The sequence below is a fragment of the Prosopis cineraria genome, unplaced genomic scaffold, assembly GCF_029017545.1.
Source record: "Prosopis cineraria cultivar Desert tree isolate PC_DT_omini unplaced genomic scaffold, ASM2901754v1 PC7, whole genome shotgun sequence".
NCBI classification, from domain to species: domain Eukaryota; kingdom Viridiplantae; phylum Streptophyta; class Magnoliopsida; order Fabales; family Fabaceae; genus Prosopis; species Prosopis cineraria.
This window is the reverse complement of record NW_026555338.1, coordinates 31,783,503-31,800,497: the sequence shown is the minus strand read 5'-3', so window position 1 is coordinate 31,800,497 and position 16,995 is coordinate 31,783,503. Positions and strand designations below refer to the sequence as shown.

General features: G+C 33.8%; 3 protein-coding genes and 1 pseudogene across 3 annotated transcripts; 1 reads left to right on the top strand and 3 right to left on the bottom strand.

Moving 5' to 3' along the window:
* The first annotated feature begins 1,705 nt into the window (after nt 1–1,705).
* Nucleotides 1,706–4,206, top strand: LOC129316734 (receptor-like protein EIX2). Its single transcript, XM_054961122.1, has 3 exons — nt 1,706–1,856; nt 3,124–3,252; nt 3,890–4,206. The coding sequence occupies exons 1-3, from the start codon at nt 1,706–1,708 to the stop codon at nt 4,204–4,206; spliced, it is 597 nt and encodes a 198-aa protein (XP_054817097.1).
* Nucleotides 4,207–6,305: 2,099 nt separating this feature from the next.
* Nucleotides 6,306–7,827, bottom strand: LOC129315766 (glutathione S-transferase 3-like; annotated as a pseudogene).
* A 1,432-nt stretch (nt 7,828–9,259) lies between these two features.
* On the bottom strand, nt 9,260–10,263 carry LOC129316065 (glutathione S-transferase 3-like). Its single transcript, XM_054960315.1, has 2 exons — nt 9,825–10,263; nt 9,260–9,728 (listed from the first exon to the last, which is right to left on the bottom strand). Exons 1-2 carry the CDS (start codon nt 10,137–10,139, stop codon nt 9,381–9,383), a joined length of 663 nt encoding a protein of 220 aa, XP_054816290.1. The 5' UTR covers nt 10,140–10,263; the 3' UTR covers nt 9,260–9,380.
* Nucleotides 10,264–15,394: 5,131 nt separating this feature from the next.
* LOC129315057 (glutathione S-transferase 3-like) lies at nt 15,395–16,564 on the bottom strand. The gene is made up of 2 exons (XM_054958568.1): nt 16,155–16,564; nt 15,395–15,994 (listed from the first exon to the last, which is right to left on the bottom strand). The coding sequence occupies exons 1-2, from the start codon at nt 16,467–16,469 to the stop codon at nt 15,647–15,649; spliced, it is 663 nt and encodes a 220-aa protein (XP_054814543.1). The 5' UTR covers nt 16,470–16,564; the 3' UTR covers nt 15,395–15,646.
* Nucleotides 16,565–16,995: the final 431 nt, after the last annotated feature.

Here is a 16,995-nt window from a genome sequence, read left to right as displayed (position 1 = left end):
ATGAAGATTTGTTGAGCTTGTTTTTAAATTGTTGTTGTAATATAGTGTTGTTGAAGTTTGTTGAGTGTTATTTTTGTTGAAGTTATAAATTTAAATTATTTGGACTATAACTGAAATATTTTTTTTGTTGAAAATTATTATAGATTTATTATGATTATAAGTGTTTTTTTATCTTAATTGAGTTTATTAAGTTGAAATAGATTATTGCCTTTCATAGAAAAAAAAGCAAAGTGAATACAAACTAACAGGACCAGTCTCTCAATTTTATAGACCAAATCCGGTTCCGTTAAATTTCAAGTTATCATTGGACAAGATCGAATTACAGGTTGCCTAACCCAATCTTTTTCATAAAAGAGATTGGGTTTCGGGTCAGGTCCAAATTCAGTGCTATCTTATCCTTTGTGCAGCTCTAATGCAAGCTATAATTTTGGCTTTTGTGATAAGTTTTTTAAAAGTAAAATTGCTTATCTAAAAGCGATATATTAGTTTCTTTTAATATATATGGCTTAGTAATGGAATGGGAAAATGGGGAAAAATATAGCATGCTACCTGGTTTGGTATAGAAGAATGAATTAAAATAGGAAATCCATGATGGACGTCCATATTCAAATATAATTTCCAATCAGCATGAGAAATGGATTTAAATCCTCTAAATATGATCATGAATTTGTGGGGATTTCTTTCAGTATTTCCTCTTACTTTATTATTTTTCATAAAACATAAAATCTTCTCTCTCTTTCTTAAAAAGGCAATCTTCAAATAAATTTAAGAATATCAATTTTAGAAAATTTAAATTTTGTGAAAGCTAGTTTTATGGTCAATATAATATTTTGAAAACTAATATAAGATACAGGTTTGTTTCGCGCATGATCTCAATGAAATAATAATATATTTCATCTTGGTATTGGTTCGATGGTTAAAAAAAAAAAAACAGAGAGATATTTTTTTGAGGTTCTAGTGTTGTGTGTGTTCTTCCCCCCCCCCCCCCCCAAAAAAAAAAAAACATTCTAGCGTGTGTTTCATGTGATGGTGGATCTACTTTTTATATTTTCGTGATTTCTTCTTTTCTTTTAAAATGCTAGTGGTAACTTTTTATTTTGTCCACTCAGTCATCTATCATAAATTCATTTTTCTTTAGTCTTATTTTAAAATGTTTTTGAAAATTTTGAATGATCATGTTTTTATAAAGGTCGCAGTTGATTGTATATGAAAAAAGATTACTGATTTCCGGCCCAACAAAAATAGGATTGTTAGGTAATTAATCACATTATAAGTGCATCAACCCATCGCTTTATCTTTCTTTAGACATCGGACCAGATAAATGGGATTTCACATAATTTTCTTAAATTAGTGTGTGTGTGTGTGAAGGAAGTTTCTTAATGTGCGTACACGCTAACTTCAATCACTTTTGTGATAATTTTTTATCTGAATAAGATTTAAAATATCAACTATATATTATTTTGATTGGAATACTATGCTTTGTCCTGAAATTTAATCAGTGTCTCCAAAGGTTTATGAATAAGAACACCTTGGGCTGGTTGGGTCATCTCTCTAGCTTACAATTGTTTGAGTTAGATCTTGCAAGCGTAGCAATGAGTTTGATTAATCTAAATTTTCTGTAGAAAGCAATAATAATAGTGATGCTACATTTGAGAATTAGAGAGCTGCATCAAGGAGGAGAGACAAGCTCTTCACAACATCAAGCATGCCTTCCTCGTATGACCATGGGCATTTGTCTTCATGGGGCTCTTCTCTAGATTGTTGCCATTGGAGTAGTGTCCTTTGTCATCCTCAAATTGGCCACATTGAGGCGCTTGATCTTCCCGTTAATCAAGAAGGTTTGCAGCCTTTGCAAGGTGAGATTAGCCCATCATTGATGGATCTACCATACTTAAATTATTTGAATCTTAGTTATAATGATTTCAACAGAAGTGAAATTCCCAAATTTCTTGGTTCTCTCACCAAATTAAGATACCTTGATCTCTCTTATTCTTCTTTCGACGGAGAAATACCAAACTTGGCAAGCTTTGAAACTTGTGGGTTCCAGATCTTTCCGGCAACAATTTAGATGGTAGCATTCATTTTCAACTTGGGAACCTTCCAAGTTTCCAAGAGCTCAATCTACGTCAGAATAATTTAGTTGGCAATATTTAGATTGGCTATAATGATGATTTGAAAATTGATGACAACAGTCTAGGTGGTTTTGACTAGCTTTCCAATCTTCAGTCTTTAACTTCACCCAATTTAAACTATGTTTCCAATATTAATTACTCTAACAACTTGTTGCCAATTATTGGGAAGCTTCCAACCCTAAAAGAGCTACGGCATCCAACTGTCACTTGACCAATATTAATATTCTATCAACTCCTCCATCCCATTTGAATTTTTCTACATCTCTTGTAACTCTTGCTCTCAGTTACAACAACCTCACATCATCAATATTCCCTTGGCTTTTCAATCTAAGCTCCAATCTTGTAACGCTTTACTTTTACAGCAATTACTTAGGTGATTCCCTTCCAGATGATTCTGGGAAAAATAGGAATTCTTCAGTGCATCTCGACTTTTCATATAATGACTTAAATGGAACAATCAATGATATCCATTTCGATTATCTCACCAAGTTACAATCATTAAAACTATCTTAAATTCAGCAACAATTGGATTGCTCCTTTTCAATTGCAAAACTTATGGTTATTCCATTGTAAGTTGAGTCCTAGATTCCCCAAATGGCTTCGCAGTCAAAAGAATTTACAATATTTAGATTTTTCTCATGCTGAAATTAATGATTCCATGCCAAAGTGGTTTTGGAGACTTGTTAAGGGAGCTAATTCTCTCCAAATAGAATCTAGCAATCTCAGAGGTGCAATTCCAAACTTGACACTTGAATTCGTTGTTCCAAGAATATCATTGGCTTCTAATCAAATTGAAGGTTCATTTCCACTATTCCTATTAAATGGAGGATCTCTAGATATTTCCTTCCATGTGGTTAGGGAATAAGTGCAATTGTTGAAAAATTGGTAGCCTTGAATCTCTCAAGTAATAACTTATCAGCAAAACTTCCTGACTGTTGAGATCATTTCAAATCATTAAGGATTCTTGATTTTTCCAATAATCAACTCTCAGGAAAAATTCCTAATTCTATGGGGTCATTAAGTCAACTTAAGCTATTGATTTTGCGAAATAATTGCTTGGGTGGTGGGCTTTCCTCCTTGAAAAATGTCACTGAATTGGAAATGTTATATTTGGATGAAAGTAACTTGTCAAGACCAATACCAACTTCATGGACAAGAGACAATTCAGACAAGCTTGAAACTTTGAGCTTATAGATGAATAAATTAGATGGAAAGATACTTTTCCATCTATGTTATTTACCAAGTATTAGAGTCCTGGATCTCTCTTTTAATAAGTTTACAGGATTTATACCTAGTTGCATTGACAAGCTGGTTGCAATGACTTAAAAATATGTTGAAATGATTTCATGATTTGAATCAAATTGTACAAGAATGGAGAATACATAGTAGGTAGAATTTTTGATCGGTACTTGCCTATGGTGTGGAAAGGAAAAGAATTGGTGTATAATGATAGACATGGTCTCGTAAGCATTAATCTCTCACAATCAACTAGTGGGAGAAATGCCAATAGAAATTGAGAAATTGATTGAATTGAGATTCTTGAATCTATCAATAAATAAGTCGAGTGGAAAAGTCGTTTCAAAGATTGGACAGTTAAAATCATTAGAAGCTCTGGATCTATCAAGAAATCATTTTCATGGAGAAATTCCTTCAAGTCTCGCTGAAATATCTTTGCTGAACAAATTGTATTTATCAAATAACAACTTGTCAGGAAAAATTCCAATAGGAATTCAATTGCAATCTTTTGATGCCTCTAGCTACAACGAAAAACCCTTATCTTTGTGGGAGGCCACTGGACAAGCTTTGTTCTTTTGAAGATCATCCATTAGGGAATGGGACACAAGCTAATCAAGTTGTTGATGAAGATGATTCTTTCACAAAAGGATTCTATGAAAGCTCGGGCGTCGGATTTGCTGTTGGATTTTGGATTGTCTTTGGATCATTGTTAGTTATTCGTTCATGGAGACATGCCTACTTCAATTTCTTAAACAAGCTAGCAGACTCTATCTATGTGACAACAGTGATTCATGTGGAAAATGGTGCGGGTGGCTTCGTTGCAACTAATAAAGGGTAATAATATCTTTGTACCTTGCTATCATGTCATTGTTATTTTTTATCAGAAGAGTTAATTTTGGTTTTTATTTCTCAATTATTTATTGACTATACTATTTAAATTCATTTACAGCTGACCCGAATACTATTGGCTAGTTGGTTGCCTTCATTAGTTGGAGCTTCTGATGAAGAGTGAACTTGGGTTTATCTGCAGAAGCTGAGGAATTCTTGTTTATTACTATTGATCCATGTATATTAGTGGATGTAATGTGTAACATGAGAGTTTATCTTAAATTGTCGCCTTAATCAAAATAATCAAACAGAACTGTGGTTATGGTGATGCCGTTTTGCTAGTTTCTTTAGCTTTAAGATTATGAATTACGTGTTGGTGTGAATTGTAATTTGATTGTGATCTCCATTGATATGAAACAGTTCATACATGTTATGAAGTTGTGTTTTATATTATATTTGAATATTGGAAGATTTCTCATCGTAATCCTAGCTTCAAATAGATGATTAATTCGCACGATATATCATCATGCCAATAAAGAAGAAATTGGAGTAACCCCTGCAAAGTACAGGGGTTTGAAATTTTTTTTAATGACTAAAGAAAATCGATGAAGGGGAAAAAAAAGAATGAACAAGAAGTTGCAAGGTTTGATTTGTTAGTTAATTAACAGTGACCAGGTTTATATATATTTGATATATTAGATTATAGAATATTTCTTCCCCTGCTGCTGCTCTGCTTAATTTCTCTTCGGCTGCTCCCTGTTTTTGGCAGATTCCTTTAACCCCACGGTATTCTTCCTTTAGTGTTCAGTTTTTGGTTATAAGTTTAGCTTACAGAAACATACAAACTAGCTGCATTCTTTGACATGATAGATATTACTTGTCAATGTGATTATATATACTTAACAGAACAAAGTTATCTCGCTAATTTATTTGTAAGTAGCATGAATTATTGAGATTATATAAAGGAAGAAATTAAAATGGAACCAACTCATTGTGTTAAAGAAGAAAAAACGACCATAAAAGCAAGAGGAATCAAACCAATGCAATGAGAGGTCAACCTTGAACGGTTCATTGAAACAAGGTAACTTGTTTTCTATTGGATACAATATTCCCAATTTTTAGGAGTTAGATTAGGGTCGGGATCTTTTGTTAAACCCAAACCCAAGTTCTTAAGGATTCAGTTTCTAACGAACCAAGCTTATAAATAAAGGCCTCCTTAACTTCTAAACAATCAGAATTAAACACACGTTCGAGGACAAAGCCGGGCATGCATATTTGTTTATAAGCAAAAAATTTCTTTTAAAAAAGATGGTTTCCATAAATACAAAAAGAATTAACGAAAGAAATTTAGGAAAAAGTGGTTACCACAAAAATTAATAAAGATACAGTAAAAAGTGGCTACTAGTTGCCACAGACATACAAACTCACATGCCCTAGCCAAAAAAAAAAAAAAAAAGAGAGAGAGAGGAAATTAATCATGTAAAAAGTAGGAGCTTTTTTTTTTTTTTTTGGTGGACCAAATACATGTAAAACTAGTTAAGATTAACGGTATTTACTTTTTCCTTTTCTTTTCTTGCTAAAATATACATATCTACTGTCAGATTTAATTGCTTATTGTTGACCAGAATATTGTTGGTTGATATCGTCAATTCGAGCTTCTTATCGAGTGTACGATCGAGCCTGGGCTTTCGAATTCTTGTTTATCAGTTTCCGCTGTAAGTGCCATATAAATATAAGAGTGAATGCAATGTGTGATGATACTTTAGATAAATTGTCGTCATTGTCCAAATAGGCGACCGTGTGTGGAGACGGCATTATATGTCTATTGCTATTTTTTTGGACTTTAGAATGTGTGATGATCTCATAACCCAAGACAGTGCGTGCATGAGCGCTTGTATTTTATTCATATTTCAATATTCTCTGTCTTTAGAAATAGAATTTTAATTTTTAAAAATATATAGTAGGAAGACAAAGGGATCAAAGTCAAGAGAAGAGGAAGCAGATATTAGAAATTTCAATTTCTAGGAATCCATGGTTCATTATGAAGAAATATTCGAGGGGATCGGGACTCGTTTCAGATGCACATCTAACTTGTGTAATATTTGAGTATAATAAAGAAGCAAATGCGAGGAGGGTCTTTTTCTTCATATCAACCATAACATTAACATAATTCCATCCCCATTGACCATTCAATCTAGCAGACACACCAAAGTGGCCACCAAACTTCACAACCCCAAGACAAGAAAAGCAATCAAGAAGCAACAAACACACTACTACAACACAAACCAAGACAATCACACCCTCTGTGAACCAAGTACAACTTATCATTAGCTCATTATAGAAAGTGCCTTTTATCCAGTCAAGCACCAGTTATCACTTTCTCCAAGGCCAAGATATATTCATAAACCTTCTTCTCATCAGGAAGTGTCTTGGACACGCTCTCTTTGGTCTCAATGCACCTCTTGACCCAAGCCATGAGTGTAGGGCACTCTGCTTCCATCTTGAAGTGCCCATAAGTCTCAAAGGTGTAAAACCAGCAACAAAATGGAATCAAACCAACATCAAGAAACCCAAATTGTCACCCCCATAAAAGGGCTTGTCTCCGAGTGTCCCCTCTAGAAGCTTAAATATGTCTAGCAGCTCCTTCCTTGCTGCCTCGTGTTCCTCTCCTTTTGAAAGCCACATCTTCCTCCATGTCTCATACACCTGCATCCCCATAAAAAGATGAAATATAGATTTCTTACTGAGAGTAATAGAAATGATTGTGAGTAGACCAATCAAAAGAAGAGAGCATAGAGTTTACCTTCTTGTCAATGAAATCAACCCAGAATCTGGCTTGAGCTCGCTCGTAAGGATCTGAAGGCAAAAGTGGGGCCTTGTCTTTCCAAACCTCGTCGATGTACTGCACAATAATAGCAGATTCGCAGATTGGCTTGTCGTTATGGATTAGAACTGGGATTTTCTTATGAATCGGATTCATTTGCAGAAGCAGAGGGCTTTTGTCCCCCAGATTCTCTTCCTTGTACTCATACTTCACACCTTCTCTGCCAGTGCGATCCTAGCCCTCATTCCAAACATGCTCGCCCATGTATCCACAGAACTACCTCGTCCGCCATCGTTTCACTCGATTCTCGAACTGTTGAGGTATAAGAGTTAAGAGACCCCTCAGTGAGCAAGAAAATATTATCCAAGTTTGTTCGAGGTAAAGAAAACACAGATATGGAAATGAAAAGGCACGAGGCCCGAAGAATAGTATTGCTACATAAAGGGAAAGGATGAAAACCCTATTACCCAGATGAGAGCCGCGTGTAGCACAGGATAAGAATGAATTACAATTTGTCATTTATTTGGAAAGTCGAATTACAATTCTGTACGAGTAAAAATAGACAGAAACTAAAGTGAGCTGGATAAGTATTTTTTTTTTGGTAATACTGGATAAGTATTGGGCCTTTGGGGTATTTCATATGGCTTGAATACGAGTGGGCCTAGACGATTTCATCTTGACAGGTCGAGTGCTCAAAATAATTCACTTCCTTTTCTGACCAAAAATAATTCACTTCCTATGGAACAACAATATTACAATTACAAGCACTCAAAATTGACGTTAATGCCTTAATGGCCAATTCACTCAACAAAAATTTCCCAACACTCGCTCACACACACTAGAAGACCATACACATTACAAATGAGAAGACACGTACTCCCTATATATATAGCCTTCAAAAGTCTGTCACTATACAAGTTCACTGACCACCTTTGCTAAAGAAGAGTTCCATTTGAATTTTCTTTTGATAATTTGCACTAAACAAAATCAATTTGATTTTCTGTTTTGACAGCTACCTAGCAACGATTCATCCTGTAGTATTCAACCACGATCTCTTTTTCTTTCACTAAATCTTTAACTGATGTCAATATGCTTACTTCAACCATGAAGAACAAGATTCTTTAACCAAGATACTGTAGACTTTTATCACAGAACAGAAAAGACAATTGTTGGACCATCTTATTCACCAAGCATTATTCGTAACCGGGGTTTTGTGGTGAACCGGGTTCATCCGAAGTATAAGAGGGCTCCTGTAGTTGTTCTGCAGATCCTTCCCATCCCTGTACTCATACTCTATTAGGTTTTAACTTCTATATATAGTATTATACACTAATTGAATATCATGCATGTAAAAAGGAAGCTTCAAATTTTACGTGCATGGGTGGCGTTCTGCAACTTTCCGGTGGGGGAAACGAAAGAGACCAGAGAGAAAATTATAAATAAATAAATTTTAGAACATTGAAACTGTAAAATTAATATCTAATTTTAAAAATATCGGAAATTTAATTTAAAAAATAAATACAATACATATAAGTTTGAAAATGGCTGAAAAATAAAAAAAAGGAAAAATTGATATTTTAAAAATGATTTAGACTAAAGCTTCACAAAGTTTCAATATACATATATTTGTCCATTATATATATATATATATATATATTTGTCCATTAACTTTTACTTTAAAATGTTTGCAAAGAAACAAGGCATTAGTTGACAACTAAAAATTTCAAAATGCATCACCATCGTTGCGGTCTCATTTTTCCCTTGTCTGTTTCATAAATTTGAAGGTCAACTTGACGACGCAAGAGGTGACCAACCATTCTCGTGTCCTTTGACTTGGAACTGTATGTGATTGTGGGTGTGGGTCCCTTCTCTTTACTTCACCCAATCGCCGGCTCTCCCAAATTAATTCAAGGTGCGTTTGAAACAAGATACAGTAAGGAACCCGAAGAGATTTTAGAATGAGTTTAAAACTTTAAAGAAGAACATCACAAGGCATTCACACCAGACTCGCTATTATGCAGAAAATATTGCAGATGATCGTTTCAGATTCACATCTAACTCGTACAGTGTTGTTCCCGCACGCACACAACAACTTGGCCGACGCCACAAATGGGCATAACAATGGTTTTATTTACTTACTTCGTTAAGTTCATATCTTACAGAAACATTAACATAATTTGACCCAACTCTGGCAGACACAACCAAATGGACAACAAACTCAAAAGCCAAGCCTAGCAGAGCAATCAAACAGCAGCAAACAGATTACTATAACGAGCACATACAATCATACACTTTATGATCTAAGACCTACTTATCACATATACTACTCGTTCAGAGAGTGCTTGCGTATATTCGTTCATTCAAGCTCCAGTCATCACTTTCTCTAGGGCCACGATGTACTCGTACACTTTCTTCTCATCAGGAAGAGTCTTAGACACACTATCTTTGGTCTCCAGGCACCTCTTGACCCAACCTATGAGTGTAGGGCACTCTGCCTCCATCTTGAAGTGTCCGTAAGCCTCAAAGGTGTAAAACCAGCATGAAAAGGGAATCCAGCAAACGTCAACAAACCCAAATGTGTCGCCCCCATAAAAGGGCTTGTCCCCAAGTGCCCCTTCTAGAAGTTTCATTATGTCTAGCACCTCCTTCTTTGCTGCCTCGTACTCCTCTCCTTTTGAAAGCCACATTCTCCTCCATGTCTCATACACCTGCTTAAAGATGAAATATAGATTTCTTACAGAGATTAACAGAACAGATAGTGAGTAGAACAATCAAAAGAATTGAGCTTATAGATCAGTCTCTGCCTTTTCGTCAATGAAATTGACCCAGAATCTGGCTTGAGCTCGCTCGTAAGGATCTGAAGGCAAAAGTGGCGCCTTGTCTTTCCAAACCTCGTCGATATACTGCACAATAATGGCAGATTCGCAGACAGGCTTGCCGTTATGGATTAGAACTGGGATTTTCTTGTGAACCGGATTCATTTGCAGAAGCAGTGAGCTCTTGTCCCTCAGATTCTCCTCCTTGTACTCGTACTTCACTCCCTTCTCTGCCAGTGCGATCCTAGCCCTCATTCCAAACATGCTCACCCATGTATCCAACAGAACTACCTCGTCTGCCATTGTTTCGCTCGATCCTCCAACGTTTGAGAGTGTCAGAGTTAGAGACCCTTCAGTGAATTAGAAATATCTGAGGATCAAGAAACGAATGATTGGCTAATTAAGTGCGCCTGATAGATGAAGATAAGGTTGGCGATACCGTCAAAGAACTAGTACTAGTTTCAAAAATTATCAAGTCAAAGAAAATTCTGGTGCTTAACTTAGATGATCTCATGTTCTCATAATAGTAGCATCATTAATAATTATATGTAAAAATTAATTATTTAATTGCTGTAGTTCTGACTGAATTACAGTTCCCTTTATTTCAGCATGGAAATAATGCGACTCAATCCTTAAGTTTCATTCGTTTAATTTGTTATTCATAAAATTAAGGTACACTGATAAAAAATGACTTTCAGCAGCGACTTTTAGTGACGACTCTAAAAAATTGATGTTAAAAATGAACAATTTGCAGCAACAATAAAAATCATCAATAAAAGTTTGACTTTTTGCAGTAGCATTTAAAGTCATCGTTGAAAGTGTAACTTTTTATGACGACAATATATAGTCACCGCTGATTATCATACCGAAAGTCTAAGTTTTAGCAATGACATATAAATCACCATTGAAAGTTGACAATCGGCGGTGATTTTTTAGAATTGTCGTTGATTGTCAACATATTTTAAAATATTTTATAATTTTTTAAAAAATTATGTTATAATAAATTTATTATAAGTTTCATATATCACGGTTGAAAGTTAGCAATCATGGCGATTTTTTAGAATCACCGTAGAAAAGTAAAACTTTTAGTGCGATATTCAAAGTTGCTGCCAAAAGTTTAATTTTGTATTATCATCATAATTTTTTATTTTTTGTTTAATCTAATATTTAACTTTTTAATACATTAATTTGTTGTATTATTATAATTTTATAATGAATATATAAAATAACATAATGAATTTTTATTTTATATATTTTATAATTAAATTGTAACTTTAAAATAATGAAATTATTTTAAAATATGGTTAAGGTATTATTTAATGCTAATGAGCCAAAAGTAAAGAATTAAGTCAAACCATATTATTTTACGTCAATTTTTCTTATCAAGTATGTTTGATTTGATTCAGTCCAACTATTTAGGTCAGTTTGAATAATTGGTTTCAATTAATTAACACCAAGTCTAATTGAATTAACTAATGCATACTTTTATATGAAGTGATAAATTCATTTAAAAATCTAATATTTGATATTTTAATTTGGGATGCATATAATGTGATAATGAGTCTTTATGTTCAAATGTTTTATGATTAGATTGATATTTTAAACAATAAACACTACTTGTTTATAATAATTAGACATGTGATAGTTAAATTTATTTCATTCATAAAATGATATTTATCTAATCTAATTTTTTAATTCAAATTCTACATTTAATACCAGTAACTTTAAAGATTAATATCGGTTTAAATATTTCTAATTTGATAACTAATGATAGGAAAGAGAAAAAACAAAAGAAGAAAAATGAGATATTTTAAAATTTACTTTAAACTTTTACAATATATGAAATATATCTATGTATATGATACTATATGATTTTTTTTTTGTTTGATGCTATCTTGCAACATAAATACAAAAGAAATAGATAATATAGTTATATTTTTATTATAAAATTATAATTTAAAAATGAAAACTAATTAAAAAAGTAAAATGTAATATACTTAAGAGTTATTGTTAATTAAAATTAAAACTAAAATGTAAAAAAAAGTAGTTAGAAAAATACATAAGTATGAACTAATGTATAATCAAATATATTTTTACTATTTATTCTTAAATATTTTTATATTATAATTATAAATATGAATATTAAAATAAATAATATAATAACCTCAAGAAGTAAAGAAATTAAAATAAATAATACAAATGATATTGTATCAACTATATTTATGGTTTACTTTACACAAAATAAATAATATAATTTACAATTTTAATATATTAAAATAATTAAATTGAAGTTTAATGATAGCAATAATATTTTATAATATTTAATATTTAAGACATATGTGTGTTTGCATAGTTTAATTTTATATATATATATATATATATAATTATACAATAATAAGCTGCAAGTTTATTCCAACTCAATGACAAAATGTGAGACACAAAAGTAGGAAGTTATGAGTTTAAATCTTGTAGGATGCAACTTATGAGATGAGAATATAAATTGATAACATAATGACATGTGACGTAAGGTGAGGGTAATATGTGGAGAGTGATATGGTGCCACATGAAGGGGTGATGTGGCGCCACGTGAGTAGGTAAAACCAATATTACTTTTTAATAGTGACAAAAATGTGGTGACTTTTTCTCATCGTTGAAAGTTAAATTTTTTGTAGCGGGAGTCTTCCATACCTAATCTAATGTGGACTAATAGAGTTGATTTCCATGGCATCCAGTTCAACAATGACATGAATTCAAATTCAGAATTAGAAAAAAAAATAAAATAAATGTGTATATATAGAAGAGTAAGCAATGGATTAACTAGAGTAAGTGGAGGCAATGAATGTCGTTAATAGAGATAGTGGGCTGGATTATCATCTAGAGGATACTGATCATGAAAATAGAATATTTCTTGCTGATATTGAAGACGTGGAACTCCATCATTCATAATCACACAGAACCTCTGAAATGCGCTGATATTTTATCCCAAACAAAAAATTAAACAAACAAAAAAAAGCACTAACAAGTGCTGATTCCATTTTCATGTTGAAGATGTTCCCACGGAATATGCTGTGCAGCTTAATTCTATTTTCAGTTTTTCTTTTTTGTTAATCCTTTCAAGCTTGCCGTCATGTAATGGGTGGGGGAAAAAAAAAGAAATTGCACTCAACAACCACTGAAAAATGTTATTCGCATACAAAAGCTAATAATAAGTTACCATTTCAATAGAAAAACAAATCTTTATTTTTATTTTAATAACAATCAATTTCATATTAATTCTTATGTGTGAATACTATTTTTTCATAATTCTTGCGTGCGATTTTCTCTATAAAAAAAAGCACGGGTCTGTTATTGTATTTTGCAGCCTTGCTTTCAAGTAGTTCATGCAGCTAACCATATGTAGGCATTGTGATTGAACAGAGCACTATGAAAGTATGAATTAAAAGGGAATATATAATATGACATGCATCTATACGCATGTATAATTTGTGGTTCATCAAAAGATGTCATAACCCTTCACACATATACAGGGTTAAGGTACTCAGTGAGCCATTTAAACTTTATCTCATGCTTTCTTTGTTTGTCATCTTCCAAATGGATTATTAGCACCCATTTGTGAAGCATCAATCATAGAAGAACCCTCTTGTCTAAACGTGCTTTTAATTAGCTCTGTGGAGTCCTCTCTGCCGTGTTTTCTATCAGCGAAAGAAGAACCTGTGAAATGAAGCCCATGAAGAAGAATGGGTCTCTGTTTGGTATTTTGGTTTGACCATTGACAAACTGCCACGCTAAAATTATCTTAAATATTTTTTTATTATTTTATATTCAATATGTGTCACTTCAACTTGTCCTCTTTTATGACGATATACAAATGTTATATTTTCTGTATTATTCATCTCAAGTTTCTCCTCTTATTTCATTTACTCTCACATGACATTGTTAGTCTTGTAGCGGTCTGATAAAATTCTCTTTTTTGCTTAATCATAACTTTGCGATCATAAAAAGCTACAAATACCTTCTACCATTTCGACCATCCTACTTATATCTTATATGTAACATCTTAATCAATTTTATGGTGATTTTGAAGAATCAATCCCAAATGCTGAAATTCAACAACTTGCGTATGGTCTGCTATTCAGTTGAGCAATTTTTTATTTCATTTGAAAGTGATTTTGATTGTCCAAAATTTTCAACTTAATTTCATAGAACTTGCAACTTATATATATATATATATATATATTATGATAATCTTGTCAATCAACTTCTATTTTAAAATGATAGAAAAGAAATAAAATAATTTGCAGATAATTACCCTCTTCGATCTTATTATCCCTTCTCTAGTTAATAAACTTGCAGATACATAGGGTGTTCAACTCAAATGACGCAAGGCGGGACCATTAATAATTGGACTTGGCTTTTCTTCATTTTTTTTTCTCTTCACGTCCTCTCCACTTCTCCTCTCAACTGTCAGATTTATTTTTGAACGATTGAGATTTGATGTTTCATAAAATTATTATTAAAATACAAAAATTTATAAAAAATAAATATAATAATAATTTTATGAAACATTAAATTTCAACCGTTCAAAAATGAATCTGACGATTGAGATAGGAAGTGGAGAGGAAGTGGAGAGAGAAAAAAATGAAAAGAAGCTGGTCCTTAATAATTCCCATGTCTTATTGAGTTTTGACTTGAAACTGTTGGTGGAAACATATGGGTCCTTCCTTCACTACACCCAAGACTCATGTCACGGGCTGAGAGTCTGGCACAGCACACGGCGCCCGTGCAGTGTCCTGAAGGACCCCATAATTCTCAGAACAAGCCTTACCACATATGAATCCTACTGGTTTCGCCCTGCCATGGGCTCAGTAGGGAGGCGGCACTAACCCTCGACTAGTTGTGCACTTAGCCCGAAAATAAGGCAGAACGCACCCAATGCCAATGTCACCCCCTTTACCCATATTGTACGAGGCTAACCAGCGGATCGTTCATTACATTGGTCTTTACACGGTCACGAAGATAACATTCGTGACATTTTCCCACACCCAATCTAGCACGCCCTCGTGCTAGGGAAGAAAGACTCTGCCCAAAGATCGCATGTACATTATTGCCACAAACACATCAGCTTACTGCTGAATGGCCACCCGAGTCCTGCACTCTTTGGACCCACTCTCACCCGCGAGCCAACAAGAGTGGAGTCAACCATGGCCAACCTTCCCGCCCGAGTCCCTATTTTTCGACCCACCTACACCTCGCAGGCCTACTGGAGCGGTGCCGAGATCGACTAGTCCCAACGTGAGACTCCACAGGAACACGACAGTAAAGTACATCCCGCTCCCCCAAATCACCTTGGGTTCTTCATTTGAAACAAAATACAGTACAGTAAGGAATCCAAAGCTCATCTCAGAGATAATAGAATGGAAGTTTAACAAAAACAAACATCAAAAGGAATTCATACCAGAATCGGCTACTAGCATTGTGCAGAAATATTGCAGGGGATCAGGAATCGTTTCAGATACAAATCTGACTTGTGTAGTGTTTGTGTATAATAAACAAGGAAATGCTAAAAGGGTTTTATTTTCACTTCATTAAGTTCACATCTCACATAAACATTAACATAATTTCATCCCCATTTATCGTTCAATCTGGCAGACACACCAAAGTGGCCACCAAACTCACAACCCCAAGACAAGAAAAGCAATCAAGAAGCAACAAACACACAACTACGACACAGACTAAAATGACCATACCCTCTATGAACCAAGCACAACTTATCATTAGCTAGCTCATTATAGAAAGTGCCTTTTATCCAGTCAAGCACCAGTTATCAGTTTCTCTAAGGCCAAGATATATTCATAAACCTTCTTCTCATCAGGAAGGGTCTTGGACACGCTCTCTTTGGTCTCAATGCACCTCTTGACCCAAGCCATGAGTGTAGGGCACTCTGCTTCCATCTTGAAGTGCCCATAAGTCTCAAAGGTGTAAAACCAGCAACAAAATGGAATCAAACCAACATCAAGAAACCCAAATGTGTCACCCCCATAAAAGGGTTTGTCTCCGAGTGTCCCCTCTAGAAGCTTAAATATGTCTAGCAGCTCCTTCTTTGCTGCCTCGTGTTCCTCTCCTTTTGAAAGCCACATTTTTCTCCATGTATCATACATCTGCACCCACATCAATCCCAATTCTTCACAATCAGATATCACGAGGTATCTAGAGATGAAGAATAGATTTCCTCTTCAAATATAGAAGATTTTGGTACTGAGGATGAACATAAAGCATGGTAAGAAGAAAAATCCTAAGAAATGAGTTCAAAGAATCTACCTTTTTGTCAATGAAATCAACCCAGAATCTGGCTTGAGCTCGCTCGTAAGGATCTGAAGACAAAAGTGGGGCTTTGTCCTTCCAGACCTCGTCGATATACTGCACAATAATGGCAGATTCGCAGATGGGCTTGCCGTTATGGATTAGAACTGGGATTTTCTTGTGAATGGGATTCATTTGCAGAAGCAGAGGGCTCTTGTTCCTCAGATTCTCTTCCTTGTACTCGTACTTCACACCCTTCTCTGCCAGTGCGATCCTAGCCCTCATTCCAAACATGCTCACCCATGTGTCCAACAGAACTACCTCGCCCGCCATTGTTTCGCTCAATACTAGAATGTTTGAGGTTTCAGGGTTAGAGAGCCTTCGGTGAATGCCCAAAAAAATATCCAAGGATCGAGAAATGAATGGTTGCCTGGCCTGATAAATGAATGTATGATTGCGAAATGACAATTATAGATATTACGTGGTCATTGAAAATTAAAGACTTTAAACTATTAAAATCAAAATGTCACGAAAAAATTATAATTTTTATTTATAATTAAAATAAACTTATTATTAAAATAGGCAATGAAAAGTTATTAAAAATTTAAAAATATTTAGTTGTAAATTTAACAAATATTATTCATAATTGAATAAAAATTCAAGTATAAATGTATAGATAATTTCATAAATTTATGCATTATTATTTATAAATTGAAAAATAATCACATATGAATTTTTAAAAAAATTACCTATAAATGCAAACAAGTTGATTGTGGATAAATTTTTCATTAACAATATCATTTATGATTCATGCACAGTTACTTGTAAATTTATAAATAATTTTTAATAATAAATTTAT